General features: G+C 40.3%; 1 protein-coding gene across 3 annotated transcripts in view; it reads left to right on the top strand.

The window, feature by feature from the left end:
- Nucleotides 1-22,236, top strand: part of col4a6 (collagen, type IV, alpha 6) — a 186,396-nt gene that overhangs the window by 139,448 nt on the left and 24,712 nt on the right. Inside the window, exons 14-29 of one of the 3 annotated variants that reach the window (XM_062066123.1) lie at nucleotides 3,330-3,383; nucleotides 3,455-3,517; nucleotides 3,606-3,650; nucleotides 3,729-3,782; nucleotides 6,006-6,075; nucleotides 6,153-6,263; nucleotides 6,338-6,496; nucleotides 6,729-6,782; nucleotides 10,055-10,135; nucleotides 10,221-10,378; nucleotides 10,469-10,651; nucleotides 10,722-10,905; nucleotides 13,354-13,398; nucleotides 21,569-21,640; nucleotides 21,783-21,890; nucleotides 21,982-22,200. In XM_062066123.1, the coding sequence (XP_061922107.1) occupies nucleotides 3,330-3,383; nucleotides 3,455-3,517; nucleotides 3,606-3,650; nucleotides 3,729-3,782; nucleotides 6,006-6,075; nucleotides 6,153-6,263; nucleotides 6,338-6,496; nucleotides 6,729-6,782; nucleotides 10,055-10,135; nucleotides 10,221-10,378; nucleotides 10,469-10,651; nucleotides 10,722-10,905; nucleotides 13,354-13,398; nucleotides 21,569-21,640; nucleotides 21,783-21,890; nucleotides 21,982-22,200 (1,660 nt within the window). The remainder of the gene's footprint in view (nucleotides 1-3,329; nucleotides 3,384-3,454; nucleotides 3,518-3,605; nucleotides 3,651-3,728; nucleotides 3,783-6,005; nucleotides 6,076-6,152; nucleotides 6,264-6,337; nucleotides 6,497-6,728; nucleotides 6,783-10,054; nucleotides 10,136-10,220; nucleotides 10,379-10,468; nucleotides 10,652-10,721; nucleotides 10,906-13,353; nucleotides 13,399-21,568; nucleotides 21,641-21,782; nucleotides 21,891-21,981; nucleotides 22,201-22,236) is intronic. The other 2 variants (XM_062066124.1, XM_062066125.1) reach the window with 2 other exon arrangements.

Raw genomic sequence — 22,236 nt, forward strand, 5'->3', positions numbered from 1 at the left:
ACATTTTTGAGAAAGCTCCAGGGAGCCACTAGGGCGGCGCTAAAGAGACGCAGGCTCTAGAGCTGCAGGTTGCAGACCCCCGCATTATAGAGTACAGTAGATCCCCACCATACATGGGGTTTATGTTTTATGGCCAGCTATTGTTACGCCCGTAAAAATGTCTAATTTTGATTCTACCCCTCCAATCCCCCCTTAGCTCACTTGATGTTGACATAATCCTCCAATTTTGGAGGAATAACAAGGTTTTTAGAATAACTATATTAAATGAATTATATTGATAAAGTGGGCAGCACGGTGGAACAGGAGTTAGTGCGTGTACCTCACAATAAGAAGGTCCTGCGTTCGATCCCCGGGCTCGGGGTCTTTCTGTGTGGAGTTTCCATGTTCTCCCAGTGACTGCATGGGTTCCCTGTGGGAACTCTGTCTTTTTCCGACCCTCAAAGACATGCACCTGGGGATAGGTTGATTGGCAACACTAAATTGGTCCTAGTGTGTGAATGTCTTAGTAGGGCAATAGTTGCCAGCTAGTGATTAGCACGTTAGTTGCCAGCTGTCAATTATAGCGCTAGTTGCAAGCTAGCTATTGCACAATACTGCTCCCTTTCTCCATCAGTTTGGGGGTCCTTGGCCTGGAAAACGTTAAAGACCCATGCAGTAATTCCTTAAATTAAGCTTGTGACGCACTAAATTAAATCATGCCGATACACACATTCCTTGGTGGATACTTTCTAATACGCCTCTGTTTTGGAGACTTTGTATCTGTAAGTAAAGTGCAACAATGATTATTCAATACTTATTTATTGAAAAATGTCACGTTTTAGACTGCAATATTGTTCAATTAAGGACACTTATTACGTATGTTTAGCTTGTGTGCTAAGGTGTTGTGTACAGCTACTAATAGCTGCTAGTAGCCAATAGCTTACCATGTTTACCTTTTGTAAATTACTTCACTAAAATAAAATTAACATAAAAAACTGTGCTTATTGGAGAACATTTAGCTGTGAAGATTTGCATAAGTATAGCCGCTGCATGAATATTGTAATGAAGGGCTGAAATTTTATATATATATATATATATATATATATATATATATATATATATATATATATATATATATATATATATATATATATATATATATATATATATATATATATATATATATATATATATATATATATATATGTGTGTGTATAAAGATATGTATGTATATATATATATATATATATATATATATATATGTGTGTGTATATATATATGTGTGTGTATAAAGATATGTATGTATATATATATATATATATATATATATATATATATATATATATATATATGTGTGTGTATAAAGATATGTATGTATATATATATATATATATATATATATATATATGTGTGTGTATAAAGATATGTATGTATATATATATATATGTATGTATATATATATATGTATGTATATATGTGTATATATATATATATATATATATATATATATGTGTGTGTATAAAGATATGTATGTATATATATATATATGTATGTATATATATATATATATATGTATGTATATGTATATATATATATATATATATATATATATATATATATATATATATATATATATATATATATATATATATATATATATATATATATATATATAATACGATTCGATTCAAAATCGATTTTTTTTTTAATTCAACACAATTCTCGATTCAAAAGGATTCTCTATTCATTCAATACATAGGATTTCAGCAGGATCTACCCCAGTGTGCTGACATGCAAGCAGAGTAGTAGATTTTTGAAAAAAGCTTTTATAATTGTAAAGGACAATGTTTTATCAACTAAATGCAATAATGTCAATTTGTTTTAACTATTAAATGAACTAAAAATATGACTTATTTTATCTTTGTGAAAATATTGGACACAGTGTGTTGTCAAGCTTATGAGATGTTATGCAAGTGCAAGCCACTGTGACACTATTGTTCTTTTTTTTTATTTTTATAAATGTCTAATGATAATGTCAATGAGGGATTTTTAATCACTGCTATGTTGTAATTGTAACTAATATTGATACTGTTGTTGATAATATTCATTTTTGTTTCATTACTTTTGGTTTGTTCTGTGTCGTGTTTGTGTCTCCTCTCAATTGCTCTGTTTATTGCAGTTCTGAGTGTTGCTGGGTCGGGTTTGGTTTTGGAATTGGATTGCATTGTTATGGTATTGCTGTGTATTGTTTTGTTGGATTGATTAATTAAAAAAAAAAAACTAATAATAATTATAATTAAAATAAATAAAGACATTTTAAAAAATCTATTTTTTAAAAATGAGAATCGATTCTGAATCGCACAACGTGAGAATCGATTTTTTCCCACACCCCTAATATATATATGTTTTCTGCTGATATTGGACCAATATTGGCTTGGGACATCCCTAAGACTGACTGACTGACACACTTGGGAAGCTCTAGTTGCCGTGGTGACACTGACTCACAACAACACGCTGCTGCCATCTTGCTTTGACGTTGACGTTACGCTGTAATGCAGTGGTCCCCAACCACTGGGCCGCGGCCCGGTACCGGTCCGTGGACCGATTGGTACTGGGTGGCACAAGAAATGTAAAAAAAATAAAAAATTTAAAAAATTTAAAAATATATATTTTTTTAAATTAAATCAACATAAAAAACACAATATATATATACATTATATATCAATATAGAACAATACAGTCTGCAGGGATACAGTCCGTAAGCACACATGATTGTATTTCTTTATGACAAAAAAAAAAATAAAAAAATACAAATACCATTACCCCGCCCCCGGTCCGTGGGACAAATTTTCAAGCGTTGACCGGTCCGCAGCTACAAAAAGGTTGGGGACCACTGCTGTAATGTATACTGTATGCTGTTCAAATGCAGCTTTTTTTTAATTTATTATCATGTATTTATTTAAGTATCATTATTATTACTGACTTCGGGAGAAAAAAATGTGTTTTCTGCGTGAAAAATAAAACGTTTATTTATGTAATATTTATTTTTACAAAAAAATATATATTTGAATTTGCTGAGTTGCAAATGCAGAATCCATAATATGCAAAATCTGCATGTAAAACATCATGAGATAAAGGCAGTCCCGTATATCAACTAAATCACATCTTGTCAAAGAATCTTCCTGCTGGAAAATGTTGAGTAAATTGACTTGTGAGACAGCGCCCTCTGCTGGATTTATAGCTGCATGCCTATAAAGAACAGGGAGAATATGTACGTACTCGAAAATGCCCCTGTAGTACTTTATATACCACATTTAATATTTTATTCCCTCTTTGCATCTGCCTTATAGGGGGAACCTGGAAGAAAGGGGGTCAGAGGCTTTCCAGGAGGTCGTGGTCTTCCTGTAAGTTGTCAGGTTTTGCAGATCTTTCTACAAGCTATATAAATTGGTTAAAAAAAATGTGTCTATTTCAGAGCGCTTTTGGTTTTGCCGGGGAGTTGGGAGAAAAAGGCATTCCCGGATACCCAGGAGCAAGAGTAATACCGAAAAGAGACATATATGCAAAATGTTGGACAATAAGTCTGTCTTTTAAGTCACCGCATTTGTCTTGTTTGTGGCTTTCAGGGTCCTCCAGGTTTTAATGGACCGCCGGGTGTACCTGGACAACGGGTAGGCTTTAAGTGAACACATCCATTTGAGTATTTCACCATTTTGGCCAAGCTAATACAAACACCTGTGGTGGCCCAGGGATACAGAGGGGATCCAGGATTACCTGGGCAGCCAGGATACATTGGACCCAAGGTAAAACGATTCTTACCTGATTTTGTATCTTCCCATGTGACTTACTAAACCCTTTTCCAATCAAAGGATGTGAGCTACTAAGATCCAAATAATACGAGTATATAATAGTACAAGCTATAAAAGTGTGTCTACCATTAGTGAGCGTGTTGCCTGTGATCTACTAAGACTGTGTCTACAATTGAGAACAAGTGCAAAAGTGGTGCAGACCGCCCTATTTAATTGAGATGTTTGTGCATCTGGCTTGTGCAGCCCTTGGAGACACTCGTGATTTAGGGCAATATAAGTAAACTTTGATTGATTGATTATTGTTTGCTTGTATGCTAGCTGGTCACCATGAAGACACTTATTTCCCTCCACATTTATCGCATCATGTGCGCCCACCTTGGGCGTTTCATAAAGTTGTTGACATGCAGCAACAATAATATGTACCACCTTTTGCGGATAATTTTTGAGCGCGATCTAGACAACATAACCTACTTTTACTTTTACGCTGAAGGTGCATTCTAGGGGGTGTTGTGATGGTGGGTCTGGAATGATCCAGCGCAACAAAATGCATACCGCAATAAGTTTTACATAGAAAATACATTATAATAACACATCTCCTATATGAGAAAACGAACACTTAAAAAAAAAGCTAATCGACACCAAAACAAATAATTTGAATTTGTTTCAAATTTTAAGTCATTCAACAGCAATACAATTATAAAATAATATTGCTGAATAGGTATGTATTATTTGTAATTATTGACGGTACAAATATGTTGACACAAACACATAGGAGGGAGGATTCTCTGTCCATCATCTGTCTTTGCAGCGAGATCGCTTCCTTTCTCACAGCCATTTGTGAATGACTGTGCCAGTTTGTGCGCACATTTTAGACTGTGAACGCAAAACAGCAGCCGCAGAACAGTTTTGGCCTTGATCGATGAAATTGTCAGCGCTAAATTATTATATATCTCCTCCTCCCAGTACTGTGGGCGTTCCAATATTCATCATATACCGTAAATGCAGACACGCTCACTGAATGGATTTTGCTCTCTATTTTGCTCATTTAGGAGACGCACTCTTCTCTGCATGAGCTCAGTTGATCAGCTTTGCGTGCGCTACGAAGTTTGCATGTGTATTAATACATGCAAGACTCCAAAGGGCCACTGTACCTTTTTTGGAACTTTGCCTATCTTTCACAATCCATTTTTAAGACATGAACACCCATGTTTTTCTTTTCTTTATGCATAGCTGTTAAATACGGCAAGTACGAGGTGGCAAACAATGCAGCTAATGGAAGTCATCCATTGCGCCCATAAAGCCCTCTAACAACACATCCAAAAACTGCCAACAATACTCCATTTACATGTCGTGACCTAAATATTAACCAAGTATTAGCGATATTGTTATTATAAGCGCTAGCACTCAGGACCTACTTTTAGTGGCGCCGTGATCACAGAGCATGAACTAGCTTTTGCAGCTACAGTGTTGACATATTGAGGTGGTGAGCTGCTGCATCGCCTCTGAGTTGGTGAAAGTTAATTCTATAAATCATGCCTCTCACTTGTATAGTAGAAAGATGGGTCTACAAACCAAGAAGTTAGTAAACTTCGACATTCAACTTAGACCCCCCAAAAAAATGTTTTATTCATCTAAACGGGAAGATATGAACTATCCCATCAGTCGGCATCCCAGTGAGAGCAGACAACTTGTAGATCATCTCCCTTAAATGTCGGCTTAAAAATATAAGGTTCTGGAACATCATTTGTCCCAAAATAGTCTTTGATGGCTCTCATGAAGTCTGTCATGATTAGTAGTGCTGTTGTTGTTGAAGGGAAAAGCAAAGTTTTGATGCGTCTGTGAAATACTGTGCTGCCATATGCTTAAAATGACTAAAACACATAAATATTACATTCTATTATGCATTTGCCTGTTATTACAGATATATATACTTGCAGCATGTATATAAAACATTGATGGAGGTTTTTTATCAGCGGAATAGTGCTACTCCCATTGGCTATACTGTTAGCGGACTTTTGCTAACGTTTATTTACGAGTTAGAATGCAAAAAAAAAAGACAGACATATGTTTGCTGGTCTTACATAAGGATTGTGAATGATAGGCAAAACTCCCCAAAAAGTACAGTTCCCCTTTAAGTAGATCAGGCACTCAGTCTTCATCACATTGTGTTGTCATTTCAATTAAAACTGTCCTGGTTGAATGGTATCTGTTTATTAGGGAGACCAAGGAGAGCCTGGAATCCCAGGACCTCCTGCGTATGTCAGCGGTCCTGGCACTTATGTTCAAGGTAACGTTCAAGGCTTGAAATCCAAACTAAAATGGAAGCTCTCTCCAGGTTTTAGTCTTCTTGTTTTCCGTCTTCAGGTCTACAAGGTGAACCAGGTTTTAATGGGCGTCCAGGTGCCCCTGGTGACCAAGGAACTCCAGGGTTCCCAGGACCACCCGGCCCACCAGGAATTGGGGGTTTTGGTCCAGGTTAGTGCATGCACAGACCCTCATACAAGTATGTACAGCAGAGTTCTGATCAACCAATCTTTTCTTGTCTGTAGGTCGCCCATCCAGCCAGGGCTTCCCAGGGACCCCAGGCCCAAAGGGGGAGAAAGGTAGCCCTGGTGTAGCTGCATATGGTTCTGAAGGATTCCCAGGCTCCCCCGGAAATCCAGGGTCCCCCGGCTTTCCAGGACCTCCTGGACCTCCTGGCTCCTCCGGTATGTTGACCAGTTAATTGAAGTTCTCTTGTCACTTCCATCAAAGGTGGAGATGATCACATTTAGCGCGTTTTTGTTTTTTTTCATCTTCATGATTGCATTAACCTCATGCTAAGGCTACTGTGTCATCATCAGGCGGGCACACAGCATCCATGTTTATAAGTAAAGAAAGTTATAAGTAAAACAGGTACAACACTCAAATCCTGGCTGACTGACTTTACTGTCCTCCAAGGCCGGCCCAGTGAGCCCTGCGTCATCTATCCCGAGGGTCCCGACAGGCCCGACGGTCAGTCACATACAGGTAGAACCCAGGCAGCAGCCATATTGCGATGACCATCATGGCAATATTTTGCTGGCCTGGGAGAAATTTAAACAAATCAGCGCAGCCGACTCAACTTTCAGCAGGCGGTAGCTTAACTCTTTTAACGCTGTGCAAGGTGCAGTGGTAAGTTTGGCTTCAGGCTTAGATGGAAGAGCTGCTTTTTTTCATCTTTGGCCACAGGGTGTCGCTGGTGAACATAATTCATTGATTTTACATGCAACAGAGACACAGGTAGAAGGAGTTAGGAAAACACACTGCATGAATCCTTTTGTACAATCTAGGGGTGGGCATTCATGAAAATGTTCTCATTGATCTGATACCAAGAAAATGCCGATACTCATACTGATATCAACACTTTTGACTTGAGATTTTTTAAGATGAGGGCTGTGAACCACACGATTGGATTTGATTCGATTCTTGGGTGTAACGCTTCGATTCAGAATTAATTCTCTATTTTAAACGATTCTCGATTCAGATCAAGCATTTTTAATAACATTGGCTTACAGTTCTATGATTAACTACAGTCCTCCATAAAATAGATAACAGCTCTTATCAATTTCTTTATTCCTTTAAATAGAACTGGTTTTATTTAATGAAATGCTTCCCAAACATTTAATAAAGTCAAATACAAATAAGGCAACAAACTTCTCTTTAATAAAGTCAATCTGTACAGCAGATATGAGCATCTACATCAGGGGTGTCCAAAGTGAAATCTAACTAGAAAAAGTTGCAATGTTGACACAAAGCTGCCATGCAGGCTGCTTTTTTTCTTTTGTCTATCTTTCTTTTTCTTTTTTTGCCACTGCTTAAAAAATAAAAAATAAAAATCAATGTTATAATGAATTATTGACCTATTCAAGGCTCCAATTATTTCAAATATTTCACTTTAAAATGTTTTATGTGGAAAAGATTGCATATATTGTGTGGTTGCCATACAAAAACATCAACATTTTGTTTGACAAAAGAGCATAAAACAAACAAAATAATAGTTCAAACGTAAAATTGACAGATATATCTGAAGTTGATCTCGTAATTTAAGTGTTGAAAGTACAAAAAACCTAATACAAATGTATCACTTTGAGTGGGGCACCTTTTGTATCCTAAATATATTTAATGGGATTTTATTTATCTTTTCACTGTGATTACTCAAAAATAACAATGAATTAATATCAATGGTGTCCTGCATTATTGATGTTTTTAAGGCTCTATTACTTCACATCAAACATTGCTTTCTGATTGTTTTGGGCAGTGGGGAAAATACTGCATATTTCAGTTTTATTATAAAAAACAAAGGCATAAAACCTTTTTGGTTTTTTAAATTGTATATCAACCTGAAGTTGATATACTGTAGAGATTTACTGTAAGCGTTAAATAAAAAATTTTTTTAAATACTTTGACTTGTTTTCAACATTTTAATGACTTAGACACTTTATGGTCCCGGGGGCCCTAAAGGTAAAAAAAAAAAATCCATATATTTTGTTATGATTTGAAAATGAAAACTATCAAAATGGCCCCCGCAGGCTTAAATTTTTCCGTATGCGGCCCTCGGTAGAAAAAGTTTGGACACCCCTGATCTACATCAACAATATAATTTGCCTGAGTGGCTGTACAGGACAGATAAAACAAACAAAAACAAGAATTAAATCGATGTTTGATTTTTTGAATCGATTAAGAATTGTTACAAATAAGATTCGCGATTAATGTGAAAATCTTTTCTTTGACACCCCTAACATCCATCCTCAACCGCTTGTCCCTCAGATCGCCACAGATAGACAACATTCACACTCACATTCACACACTAGGGACCATTTAGTGTTGCCAATCAACCTATAGGTCGTGAGTTCAGACCCCGGCCGAGTCATACCAAAGATTATAAAAATGTGACCCATTACCTCCCTGCTTGGCACTCAGCATCAAGGGTTGGAATTGGGGGTTAAATCACCAAAAATGATTCGCGGGCGCGGCCACTGCTACTGCTCACTGCTCCCCTCACCTCCCAGGGGTTGATTAAGGGTGATGGGTCAAATGCAGAGAACAATTTCGCCACACCTAGTGTGTGTGTGTGACTATCAGTCATACTTTTTTAACTTTACTTCATTGAATGATATTTTGATTTGGCCTTTAATCTGTTAATTGTGATTCTAATCCGAATAAAACACAGGACAAATAAACACTATGTATTTGTGATGACTTAATACACAAACACAACTATGTAAGACAATGCGACAATATCAGCCAAATAAAATCCCTTTTATTATTACATTCATCGGCAAAATCACGTGACAAAAGCCCGGAAAACAATTGGATTTCATTCAAATCCTTTGGTCAAAGCCCTCCCGTGTCTAATGACTTATTCCCTGAGTTTGTTAACAATATGACAATACTGTGCTGTATAGATAGCAGAACCTCTAGTTCTGTAACAGCTTCTTCCCTCAGGCCATAAGACTCTTGAACGCATCATAATAATCCCCTCAATTCCCACCAAAAACGGATTAACTCGCTGGAATATAAAGACAATACAACATACATCCATAAACATGGATGCATATGCAAAAGTGCAATATATTTATCTGTACAGTAATGTATTTATTTATATCTGCACCTTATTGCTCTTTTATCCTGCCCTACAACGAGCTAATGCACCACAATTTTGTTGTTATCTGTACTGTAAAGTTCAAATTTGAATGGCAATAAAAAGAAGTCTAAGATACTGATACTACACTTGGTACGATTACTTGGTTAAATCTCATACCAGCATGACAATGAGCCCACTTGGTATCAATGCTATCAATATTTGGATCAATCTGCCCACCCCCTAATGCAAACAATGCAGCATGGACATTTAACTCCCACACAGGACACATACACTTTTGAGCTTAGCTTTGTAGGCATCGCAGTGTAAAGTCAGTGAATTTTGGTTCATGCTATTGTGAAGCTGTGTTGTTTAAGATTATATAAGATATCAACATTCTTACATAAACAAGCATCTGTCACCTTGCAGTTCAAGCCTATCAAAGCTGTCATGATCAACGAAACCCAACTAACACAGATTTCACACTGTAACTTGGAGCTGCACTGTGCTGCTTAGTCAGCATTTGGATTGGAAAAATCAACCATTGCAAGAATTCATCTTCACCCGTCAGTGCATTAGTGCTCATCAGCAAACAGTGGGAAATCTGAAAGCCACACCATTTGTATCTCTAACCAGTTGCTCAACTCTATGGCTGTCTTTGCAGTAACCCCTGGCACTCCGGGTTCTCCAGGGCTGCCAGGCCCTCGGGGACTACCGGGTAACGTAGGATATAAGGGTTATCGAGGTACAAATCCAGATCCTAGCACAATCCAACAAGTTTTTCTGTCATCACAGTCTCTCACTTCCTGTCTTTGCCTTCCCTCCATAAGGCGATCCTGGTGACTGCAACTGTCTTGGAGGTGGCTCCTCAGGGCTGTCCGGGCCCCCTGGACTGCCGGGTGCGAATGGCAGCCCAGGCTTTCCTGCATCAAAGGGTGAGCCCGGTGATGGCGGTTCACCTGGCTTCCCCGGCCGTCAGGGATCCCCTGTGCGTAAAGTCTGACCTATTGCCGAACCCAATCGTTATGTCTCATCCTGACCATATTGCGGTAACCCCCCCCTCCCCACACACCCCCAGGGTCGGCCTGGTGAACAGGGCTTCTTTGGCCGTAAGGGAGAAAAGGGAGCATCTTCCTACACAAACTTCGGCGGGGGTGGGAAGGGAGAGCTTGGAGCGACAGGACCCAGAGGACCTACTGGAGAAACCGGAAAACCAGGCAGGGATGGATCACCCGGCTACCCCGGATCCCCCGGCCCACCTGTGAGTGTTTTAACCACAAAAACAATCATCTCTGCCTGACTGCAATGATGAAACAAAACGCCCTCTGCAGGGGGACGGTGGCTACGGCACGCGTGGAGAAAAAGGCTTCCCAGGGTATCCAGGTGCTAAGGGTCGGCCTGGAGGGCCTGGCGAGCCTGGCCCTGGCTATGCGGGTACACCTGGTTTCAGAGGAGAGCCTGGAGACCCTGGTTTTTCTGGGCTGCCGGGGCCACCAGGTTTGCCTGGACCAAGAGGTAAGGCGTGTTTGTGTATGATATTTAACGATACCTTCATCCTCGTATAGCAGTTACCATAGAAACCGAACACAGCGAGCGCCCACCCCACCAACCCCTCTCAACAGGACCCTGGAAGGCTCCTGTTCTAGATTTCTTTCCCAAAGCAGCTTCCCACTTTGCCACTGCAGCATACTGTTAACGACATGATTAATGGTTTTCCATTAATGAGCTTCTACACTTGCTCTATAATCTCGCTAGTTGATAAGCTGCTTCATTAGTGCACTGATTATTGCATAATGATGGAGGTTTGAACACCAAATTGCCACTGTGATTCTTTGGCCTCAGCTGAGCTGGATGAGGATTCAATTGCAGTCAAACAGTCAACAATGCAGCCAATGTTAGTCCATTATTAATTTTTTATTTTTTTTAATGACCAAATTCTGCAGTTGAAGCTGTTATTTTTTTACAAAACCCAAAACCAGTGAAGTTGGCACTTTGTGTAATTCGTAAATAAAAACAGAATTTGCAAATCCTTTTCAACTTATATTCAATTGAATAGACTGCAAAGACAAGATATTTAACGTTGGAACTGAGAATCCTAATTTTTTTTTGCAAATAATCATTAGCTTAGAATTTAATGGCAGCAACACATTGAAAAAAAGTTGGCACAGGGGCATTTTTACCACTGTGTTACATGGCCTTTCCTTTTAACAACACTCAGTAAACATTTGGGAACTGAGGAGACCGATTTTTGAAGCTTTTCAGATGGAATTCTTTCCCATTCTTGCTTGATGTACAGCTTAAGTTGTTCAACAGTCCGGGGTCTCCGTTGTGGTATTTTAGGCTTCATATTGAGCCACACAAGTTCAGTGGGAGACAGGTCTGGACTACAGGCAGGCCAGTCTAGTACCCGCACTCTTTTACTATGAAGCCACGCTGATGTAACATGTAGCTTGGCATTGTCTTGCTGAAATAAGCAGGGGTGTCCATGATAACGTTGCTTGGATTGCAACATATGTTGCTCCAAAACCTGTATGTACCTTTCAGCATTAATCGTGCCTTCACAGATGTGTAAGTTACCCATGCTTTGGGCACTAATACACCCCCATTGCTTTTTAACTTTGCGCCTATAACAATCTGGATGGTTCTTTTCCTCTTTGTTGCGGAGGACACAACGTCCACAGTTTCCAAAAACAATTTGAAATGTGGACTCGTCAGACCACAGAACACTTTTACACTTTGCATCAGTCCATCTTACATGAGCTCGAGCCCAGCGTAGCCGGCGGCGTTTCTGGGTGTTGTTGATACATTGCTTTCGCTTTGCATAGTAGAGTTTTAACTTGCACTTACAGATGTAGCGACAAACTGGGGTTACTGACAGTAGTTTTCTGAAGTGTTCCTGAGCCCATGTGGTGATATCCTTTACACACTGACTTTTTGATGCAGTACCGCCTGAGGGATCGAAGGTCCGTAATATCATCGCTTACATGCAGTGATTTCTCCAGACTCTCTGAACCTTCTGATGATATTACGGACCATAGATGGTGAAATCCCTAAATTCCTTGCAATAGCTGGTTGAGAAATGTTGTTCTTAAACTGTTCAACAATGTGCTCACAAATTTGTTGACAAAGTTGTGACCCTCGCCCCATCCTTGTTTGTGAATGACTGAGCATTTCATGGAAGCTGCTTTTATACCCAATCATGGCACCCACCATGTTGCCAATTAGCCTGTTCACCTGTGGGATGTTCCAAATAAGTGTTTGATGAGCATTCCTCAGTCTTTTTTGCCACTTGTGCCAGTTTTTTTTAAACATGTTGCAGGCATCAAATTCCAAATGAGCTAATATTTGCAAAAAATAACGTTTTCCAGTTTGAACGTTAAGTATCTTGTCTTTGCAGTCTATTCAGTTGAATATAGGTTGAAAATGATTTGCAAAGAATTGTATTCTGTTTTTATTTACCATTTACACAACGTGCCAACTTCACTGGTTTTGGGTTTTGTACTTCAACCCCACATTGGACACACTCCTCCTCCTCTGAGGCTAAATGACACAAAGTTTGCCCATCTGCAAGCATGAATGTGTGCTCTGATATCCCCATGCTAATGCTAAGCAACCAGTTTATTTTGCTATTTAATATGAAAGGTTATTGTCACAGACGGGAGCAACGAGGCACGCGTCACTTAAGTCGGTCGGCCTCTTTGCTCCTTGCAGTACATGCAATAACCTGTTTGGAGGCATTTTGATGTGTGCCCTTTGCCTTAACTGGATGAAGTTCTCCAATGCAACTGATTTTGCTGATATTTTGTTTAATGAACATTATTTAATTGCTTGATTTTTGGCGCATGCTCAATAAATGATCTTGACTGGCTTTGTATGCTGCCATCTTCTACCTCTCTTTCTTTATCTCCATCCCCATCCATCCGCCCATCCATCGCTCCTTGTGCACCATGTGCATCCATCCAGGTGAAATCAGCTGTGGAGAGGTTATTGACGACAGAGAGGGAACGGGTGGGTAACGAACTTTTTCCTCCGTCGGCCAAGCTTTGATGCAGAATCTCCCAAGTTTTAGAATCAGGCCGCCTGGCAACTAGTGGATTCCAGAAATGTGGTCAACAGAGAGTAAAATACTAAAGAAAAACAATATTTTCGAAGTCTTTACAATATTTTGTCTTTAGAGATTAAGGAATGAGATGAAACTGGATGCAAGGTACATTTGAGAAGATTTGACATTAGCATCGCCAATACTAATACATTGTTTTAGAAATCCAGGTTGTAGGTAAAGTTATGCATACACGAACATTACATGCTTGATAAGCAGCTTAATTTTATGTTTTTGTATAATTGTATTGACTCAAATATAAAACAAAAACAGTCAGGTCGTTGTCTTGACATTTATATGTGCAAATAGATAGGCCAGGCTCATGCACCCTATTATGGTGCTAATTAAAATATACATGTTGTATTTTAGAATTTTTTTACGTCACAAAATCTGCCTAATACTTTTTTTATTCTTATGTTGTATATGTATCATTATGTATATTTATAATATGTTAAATGTTTTTTTTTAAATTCTGCAGCTTTTGGTTTCATGACAAAAATACCAGTATGAAGGATTTAAACCAGGGGTGTCAAACATACGGCCCGAGGGCCGGATCAGGCCCGCGAACAGGTTTTATCCGCCCTGCGGGATGAGTTTTCTAAGTTTAAAAATTAACCTGAAATTTTTAAATGAAAGAAACAGCTGTTTTAAATGTGTCCACTGGATATCGCAATAGCAATTATTTGTATCTTTGTAGATGATGCTACATATGTACAAAATAAACCACATGATGTTTGTGCATCAGTCGAGGAAAATGATCAAACTCCATAAATAATATACTGTATTTTGGTGTAACTTTTTTATCTTGATAGATTGAAAATGAACACCAATGAGTTGACTGATGAACATTATCACATAATTTATTCAGAAAATATAAATATATATAAATATGAATACAATGTGCTTGTTCTATTGTAAACAAAGAAAACAATCTGAAGTCGTCTTTATATTTAAGTTATCGTGCCGTGATTTTACCAGTCCGGCCCACTCGGGAGTAGATTATGGCCCCCGATCTAATATGAGTTTGACACTCCTGATTTAAACCATACCAACTACACATATATATTTCCAAAAACAAAGGGAAAAGAGGGGTTGGGATCCAGAGGTTTATACAGTACAAGAGAATGCACTGGCGCTCTTTGAAAGTACAGTTGTCCCTTGCCACATGCGATTGTATTTGCGGCTTCACTCTATAAGGGCATTCTATATATTTTGGACCTAAATAAAGCATTTTAATCATACATGTGCCCAAAAAAACTAGAAAAACACCAATACTACAGTACTATTGGCCACTAGTTGAGACCAAACCAATAATCAGAATCAGAATCAGAATCAGAATCGTTTTATTGCCATTGTTTGAGAACAGGTTCACAAACTAGGAATTTTTCTTGGTGCAAACGTGCGACATAAAACACATATAACACATATTTGGTATAAAAAAGAGCTGTGACTGAGCTATCAGATAGACTTAGAAGGGATTCAAGGAATTCAAGGAGCTGCTGTTAGGAGTTATTGTTCATTTGCCTGATGGAAAAAACTGTTCAGGTGGCGGGAGGTGTGGGTCTGGATGGAGCGTAGTCTCCTGCCTGAGGGGAGAGGGGAGAATAGCGTGTGTCCAGGGTGAGAAGAGTCAGCTGTGATCCGACCCACACGCCTCCTGGTCCTGGAGGAGAACAAGTCCTGGAGGGATGGGAGCTTGCAGCCAATCACCTTCTCAGCAGCACGTACGATGCGCTGCAGTCTATTCTTATCCTGGACTGTGGCGCCGGGGAACCACACTGTGATGGAGGAGGTCAGGATGGACTCTATGATGGCTGAGTAAAACTGCACCAGCATCTCTGTCTGCACCTTAAGTTTCCTCAGCTGCCGCAGGAAGTACATCCTCTGCTGGGCCTTCTTGATGAGGGAGCTGATGGTCAGCTCCCACTTGAGGTCCTGGGTGATGGTGGTGCCCAAGAAACGGAAGGAGTCCACAATGGGGACGGGGGTGGGAGAGACAATCAGGGTGAGGGGGGATGGTGGGGCTGTGACTTTCCTGAAGTCCATGATTATCTCCACTGTTTTCTGGGCGTTCAGCTCCAGGTTGTTGAGGCTGCACCAGGACGTCAGCCGGTCCACCTCTCTCCTGTAGGCGGACTCATCGCCATTCGAGATGAGCCCGATGAGGGTGGTGTCATCCGCAAACTTGAGCAGTTTTACGGATTGGTGACTGGAGGTGCAGCAGTTTGTATACAGGGAGAAGAGCCAGGGGGAGAGCACACAGCCCTGAGGAGTACCAGTGTTTGTGGTTCGACTGTCCGAGACAATCTTCCCCAGCCGTACGTGCTGTCTTCGGTCTGTCAGGAAGTCATTAATCCAACTGCAGAGGGAGTTGGGCACGCTGAGCTGGTAGAGCTTGTCTCGTAGCAGTCTAGGGAGGATGGTGTTGAAGGCAGAGCTGAAGTCCACAAACAGGATCCTAGCGTAGGTTCCTGGGGAGTCCAGATGCTCCAGGATGAAGTGGAGGGCCAGGTTCCCTGCATCATCCACAGACCTGTTGGCTCTGTAGGCGAACTGCAGTGGGTCCAGGAGGGGGGCGGTGATGTCCTTGAGGTGGGGCAGGACCAAGCGCTCAAAGGACTTCATGACCACAGACGTCAGCGCGACTGGCCTGTAGTCATTTAGTCCTGTGATCCGTGCTTTCTTAGGGACAGGGACAATGGTAGAGGTCTTAAAGCAGGACGGCACGCGGCATAGCTCCAGAGAGGTGTTAAAAATGTCAGTGAAGACAGGAGCCAGCTGGTCCGCACAGTGTCTGAGAGTGGAGGGGGAGACACCATCCGGCCCGGGGGCCTTCCGCGTATTCAGCTTCAAGAACTGCCGGCGTACATCCTCTTCTTTGATGGAGAGGGTCTTTACAGTCTTATGATGTTTTTGGAGTCCTGTGATGTCATTGGAGTCCTTTGAGTCCTTTAACTCCTTTAATGATGTGCTGGCATTGGTGGGGAGGGTGATGGTGGGGGGAGCATGGCTTTGATGAGCTGAAGGCCCGCTGTTCAGTATCATAGCCTCTGATTGGCTCAGCCTCAGGAAACAGTACTGTATTGGATTAAGCAAGTGTAAAGGTGACTTTTTTATTGTGTGTTTTATTTATTTAGAAGGTCGTAAAGAGGTTCTTTATGTTGCTCAAGCTATAAAAAAATTCTATAATTATTCATTCCTAGTTGATTTACCACGGTCAGGCCTGATCAGAGGTGGGACCAAGTCATTGCTTTGCAAGTCACAAGTAAGTCTCAAGTCTTTGCCCTCAAGTCTCGAGTCAAGTCCCGAGTCAAGACAGGCAAGTCCCGAGTCAAGTCCAAAGTCAAGACAGGAAAGTCTCAAGTCAAGTCACAAGTCCTGCATTTTGAGTTTTGAGTCCTTTCAAGTCCTTTTAACCACAGACTAATATTTTTACACAGATTGTGTAGGCTTTTAAAACGTTGTATTTATTTATTAAAACAAGTGCATTTGAAATTGCAGGAAAAAAAATAGTACTGACATTGCAATTCATAATAGCACTATTAACCAGTCATTTTAATAGTGTAAACAATTTTAAACATTTAACTCATTCCTTTACAGAATAAACACATTTGCAAAAACAAGTGCAACTGTACTTATTTGTACAAAAGTGTTAACATTGTATTTCCATGGCATATTGCATTGTAACTAGTTCCACAGCAGTTTCTATTCTGTTCTTACCTTATCTCATTGATCTCATCTCGTACTGTATGTGTGTTGATGTGTGCGTACACATGAAAAACATAACAAATACATGAACATAACAATGAACAGAGTTGTACTTTTTAGATGTCAGGGCCCTATGCAATATGTACAAATATTCTTAATATAGTATACATTTTAACTGACCTTTATTTGACTATGTTTGTCTTTTTGTAGGTGGCTAAAATATGCGGTGCTGCTGACCGCCGTCTAACGTTACGTTACTGTGGTTGATACATTGACTAACGTAACGTTATGTGTAGGTACCTCATGCAACCCTGCTTAAAAAAAATCACTTGACAAAAAGTATGAATAAGGTAGCGAACTGCAGTGGACGCAACAGATTGCCGTGTTTGCAATGACGTTATAACCATAGACATCTTATAAGTAGACGCAGCATTGGTTGCTGTGACGCGAGCAATTTGCAGCTTGAAGTGGTGATGAGGAGCCGGCGAGCAGCCTAAACTGACAGTTGACAGGTAGAAAACAAAGATGCCGGGCTGGTGTTCAGCGTTTTCCTGCTCAAATGAGCGGACTGTTGAAAATAGGAATCGGGGGATTACTTTTCACAAGTAAGATTTAACATTAATGTACTATTGGTTGTATTTTATGAAAATAACATTACCACAGAGTTGAGAAGGAGCAAAGATCTTCAATATTTGTATGTGAAAATCACAAAGAAATCTTCTGGGGGAGGATGACGCCCCTACAGGGGTTTGGTTTACAAACTTTCAGCCCCACCTAAAACAAAATTCACCAGCCGCCACTGATTATGATGCATTCTCATTTTAGGCAAAATATAAGACAATACTTTCTTAACAGTATAATTGTAACCAGGAATAAGTCTTCAAGTAACAATATTCAAATACTAACATTGTTGGGTAAGGCAGCATTTGGTTTTATTCTGAATCCAATGAAACAGATTGGTGGTTTTAGCTGGTATAAAGACTTTCAGGTGTTTATATATGTTTAAGTATTTGGCAGACGCTTTTAACCAAAGCGACATACATAAAAAATACATATATAACAATCACTGTAAACATGATCATTTAAGGGAAGAATGTAATACAAAATATCAATACAAAGTGTCAAGACAGAATAAACTCTATGTTGCTGCAGCAACAGAGATACAGTCTATAAGATATATAGATATCTAATGTATTCATACATTGTTTATGTAGGATATACGCATGTATATATAACCTAATCATATTGTTTCTTCAACTTAAAAATAGCTGACCCTTTTTCTCCCTCTTCTCTGGGTTTATATTCCCAGTTTTGATCTCGGACGTCTGGTCACTTATAGCATATAAGAATATTGTATTACTGTTAAGCAAACCATGAATAATAAAACATGTGTCCGTTATCATAGCTACACGTATGACAAAAAAGCGCGTGAAAATGAGTGGTATTCAGTGAGGTAAAATGAATTAAATGCGCTGACAGTTCATTGCTCCTGCCAAATGAATTGCACTGAGTGGAGCGGATCACCACTCCAAGATGGCGGCCCCGCGTCTCGTCTGCGCCTGTAGGCAGTAGCGCTCCATGCTGCGTCTACTTATAAGATGTCTATGGTTATAACGTTAGCAGTGAGTTTGCAGCCTCACTGATTTAACTACACAGCAAATAAAAGTCACGTTACTTAGCCAATAAACGTTAGCTTACATTCAAAACGTACCCTTCTTTGTGCAACTTCAAATGTCGAACAAAGTTGGAAGTTGTTGCGTCTCCGTCTGTAATATTCGAACTGCGTGATTTGCATACGGCAATTCGTTTTTTGTTGACCAAGTCGTAGTTTTTATACCCGAGCGAAACCAACTTTGGTATAAATCTTTCTCACTGGCGCGTTGTTTGACAACTCTTGTTCATTGGTTGTCCTGCAATTTGATTGGATGAATGCTGTGGGATGAAAACAATGTAGATCTAATTTGATTGGCTGTTGTGCTGAGAGCACACACGCTGACACGCAGCACACACGCTGATAGATAGACAGACACGTACAAAATGAAAGCTACGGAGCGCTCCCAAATAACTTTTTAAGCTTTAGGTTTAGAAAGTAGCAAGTCATGTCAAGTCAAAAGGCTCAAGTCCAAGTGAAGTCACAAGTCATTGATGTTAAAGTCTAATTCGAGTTGCAAATCTCTTTACATTTTGTCAAGTCGAGTCTAAAGTCATCAAATTCATGACTCGAGTCTGACTCGAGTCCAAGTCATGTGACTCGAGTCCACACCTCTGGGCCTGATACCAATTAACAGTAATAAACAAGGGTTAACTGTATATTCTTAGAACCTTTTTGTGAAACCTAAGGCGGGTAAACATAGAAGAATATAATAAAAATAACCTACAGGTGACAGTATTTTTTTTGGTCACGTACAGTATGTCCCGAAAGCTAGCCAAGTACATTACTGCACAGCCTTTAGTACCATGACAAAAATACCAGTGTGCATAAACGGTTAATATGTGCACCATTTAAAAAAATGTTTGGTCCAGACCAAACATTTTTGTGATCAGAAATATATATTTCAAAAACTGGATCTTGGGCAAAATATTTGGGTCAATACAGTAATACAGTATCATAAAATCCCCAGAAATCAATCTGATATTCCAATTGGCTCCAATCCAAGCAAACCCAAAACATTGTAAGATGTGTTCATTTAAGGCCTACTGAAATGACTTTTTTTTATTCAAACGGGAATAGCAGATCCATTCTATGTGTCATACTTGATCATTTCGCGATATTGCCATATTTTTGCTGAAAGGATTTAGTAGAGAACATCGACGATAAAGTTCGCAACTTTTGGTCGCTGATAAAAAAAAGCCTTGCCTGTACCGGAAGTAGCGTGACGTCGCAGGTTGAAGGGCTCCTCACATTTCCCCATTATTTACACCAGCTGGGAGAGCGATTTGGACCGAGAAAGCGACGATTACCCCATTAATTTGAGCGAGGATGAAAGATTAGTGGATGAGGTACGTGAGAGTTAAGGATTAGAGTGCAGTGCAGGACGTATCTTTTTTCGCTCTGACCGTAACTTAGGTAAAAGGGCTCATTGGATTCCACACTTTCTCCTTTTTCTATTGTGGATCACGGATTTGTATTTTAAACCACCTCGGATACTATATTCTCTTGAAAATGAGAGTCGAGAACGCGAAATGGACATTCACAGTGACTTTTATCTCCACGACAATACATCGGTGAAGCACTTTAGCTTCGGAGCTAACGTGATAGCATCGGGCTTAACTGCATATAGAAACAAAAGAAATAAGCCCCTGACTGGAAGGATAGACAGAAGATCAACAATACTACTATCAGGAGACACCGAACCAAACACTGGACCTGTAACCACACGGTTAATACTGTGCCGCCTGTCGAAGCCTAGCAATGCTGTTGCTAACGACGCCATTGAAGCTAACTCAGCAACGGGACCTCGTCAGAGCTATGATAAAAACATTAGCGCTCCACCTACGCCAGCCCTCATCTGCTCATCAACACCCGTGCTCACCTGCGTTCCAGCGATCGACAGCACGACGAAGGACTTCAACCGATCATCGATGCGGTCGGCGGCTAGCGTCGGATAGCGCGTCTGCTATCCAACTCAAAGTCCTCCTGGTCGTGTTGCTGCAGCCGGCTGCTAATACACAGATCCCACCTACAGCTTTCTTCTTTGCAGTCTCCATTGTTCATTAAACAAATTGCAAAAGATTCACCAACACAGATGTCCAGAATACTGTGGAATTTTGAGATGAAATTAGAGCTGTTTGTATTGTGATACAATGGTGTCCGAATACTTCCGTTTCAACCATTGACGTCACACGCAAACGTCATCATATCTAGACGTTTTCAACCGGAAATGTGGCGGGAAATTTAAAATTGCACTTTATAAGTTAACCCGGCCGTATTGGCATGTGTTGCAATGTTAAGATTTCATCATTGATATATAAACTATCAGACTGCGTGGTCGGTAGTAGTGGGTTTCAGTAGGCCTTTAAGCTCTCAGCATTGTTCCCCCTCTAACTAAAAGATGCTGAATGAACGATTGTGAGATATTCATTTACAGACAAATCCAAGCATGTATTCAAGTCATAACTTTCTAATCTGTCCACCATGTGCTCATTTTGTATTTTATTACTAACACCATCAAATGTAAACAACTCTGATGATGGGCGAGTAGATACACAGTCAGTGTAAGGATGATGATGTTTTAAAAGCAGTGAATGGAGGTGACAACCACTTCTGGGCATGACAAGGCATGTTTATGTTTCTTAATGACATGATGATATCATTTTTCTTCAAATAATGTGAATGCGTGATCCGATCTAACTGTCTATGACCGCAAACAGGCCAAGCGTTGCCCTGCTTCGTACCTGGTGAGGCCGGAGATCCAGGCTTCCCTGGTGTTCCTGGACGGCCAGGTAAAATGATCTTGATTATTATTTTACTGTGGTCCAATTCTGTATTTGCTGCAAGAGAAAGCTGACACACACTTAAAGTGAGATATTAAAACCGTTGATGATGTGTGAGGCAGTCATCATGCGGGCTCTTTGCCTTTGTTAGGTCCCAAAGGTCAACCAGGCTTCCCAGGGGGCTCTGGACGTCCAGGGTTTGATGGTGCCAAAGGAGAGCGAGGAGACCCTGGTTTTGGAGGGCAGCCTGGACCACAAGGTGGACAGAAAGTCCTCAAAATGGAAATATTATCTCCATTCCAGCCCTTATTGATGGGTCCTGCTTGATCTTCTACCAATTCTCCCTGCAGGTTTTCCCGGACCCAGAGGGGATCCCGGAGTTCCTGGCATTCCAGGACAGAGTTTCGATGGGGCCAGAGGGAAGGCTGGTGTTCCTGGGCGCCCCGGAGGTAAAGGCCAACCTGGCGAAGTTCTGGGAGCCACGAGGGGAACTCCAGGTCGGGATGGTTTTCCTGGAGTCCCTGGAGACAAGGGACAGCCTGGGACACCAGGAAGTCCCGGATCACCCGGTGGGTTATACCGATACTTGTCATTAGTGAAGGGTA

The sequence above is a fragment of the Entelurus aequoreus genome, linkage group LG12, assembly GCF_033978785.1.
Source record: "Entelurus aequoreus isolate RoL-2023_Sb linkage group LG12, RoL_Eaeq_v1.1, whole genome shotgun sequence".
Taxonomy (NCBI): domain Eukaryota; kingdom Metazoa; phylum Chordata; class Actinopteri; order Syngnathiformes; family Syngnathidae; genus Entelurus; species Entelurus aequoreus.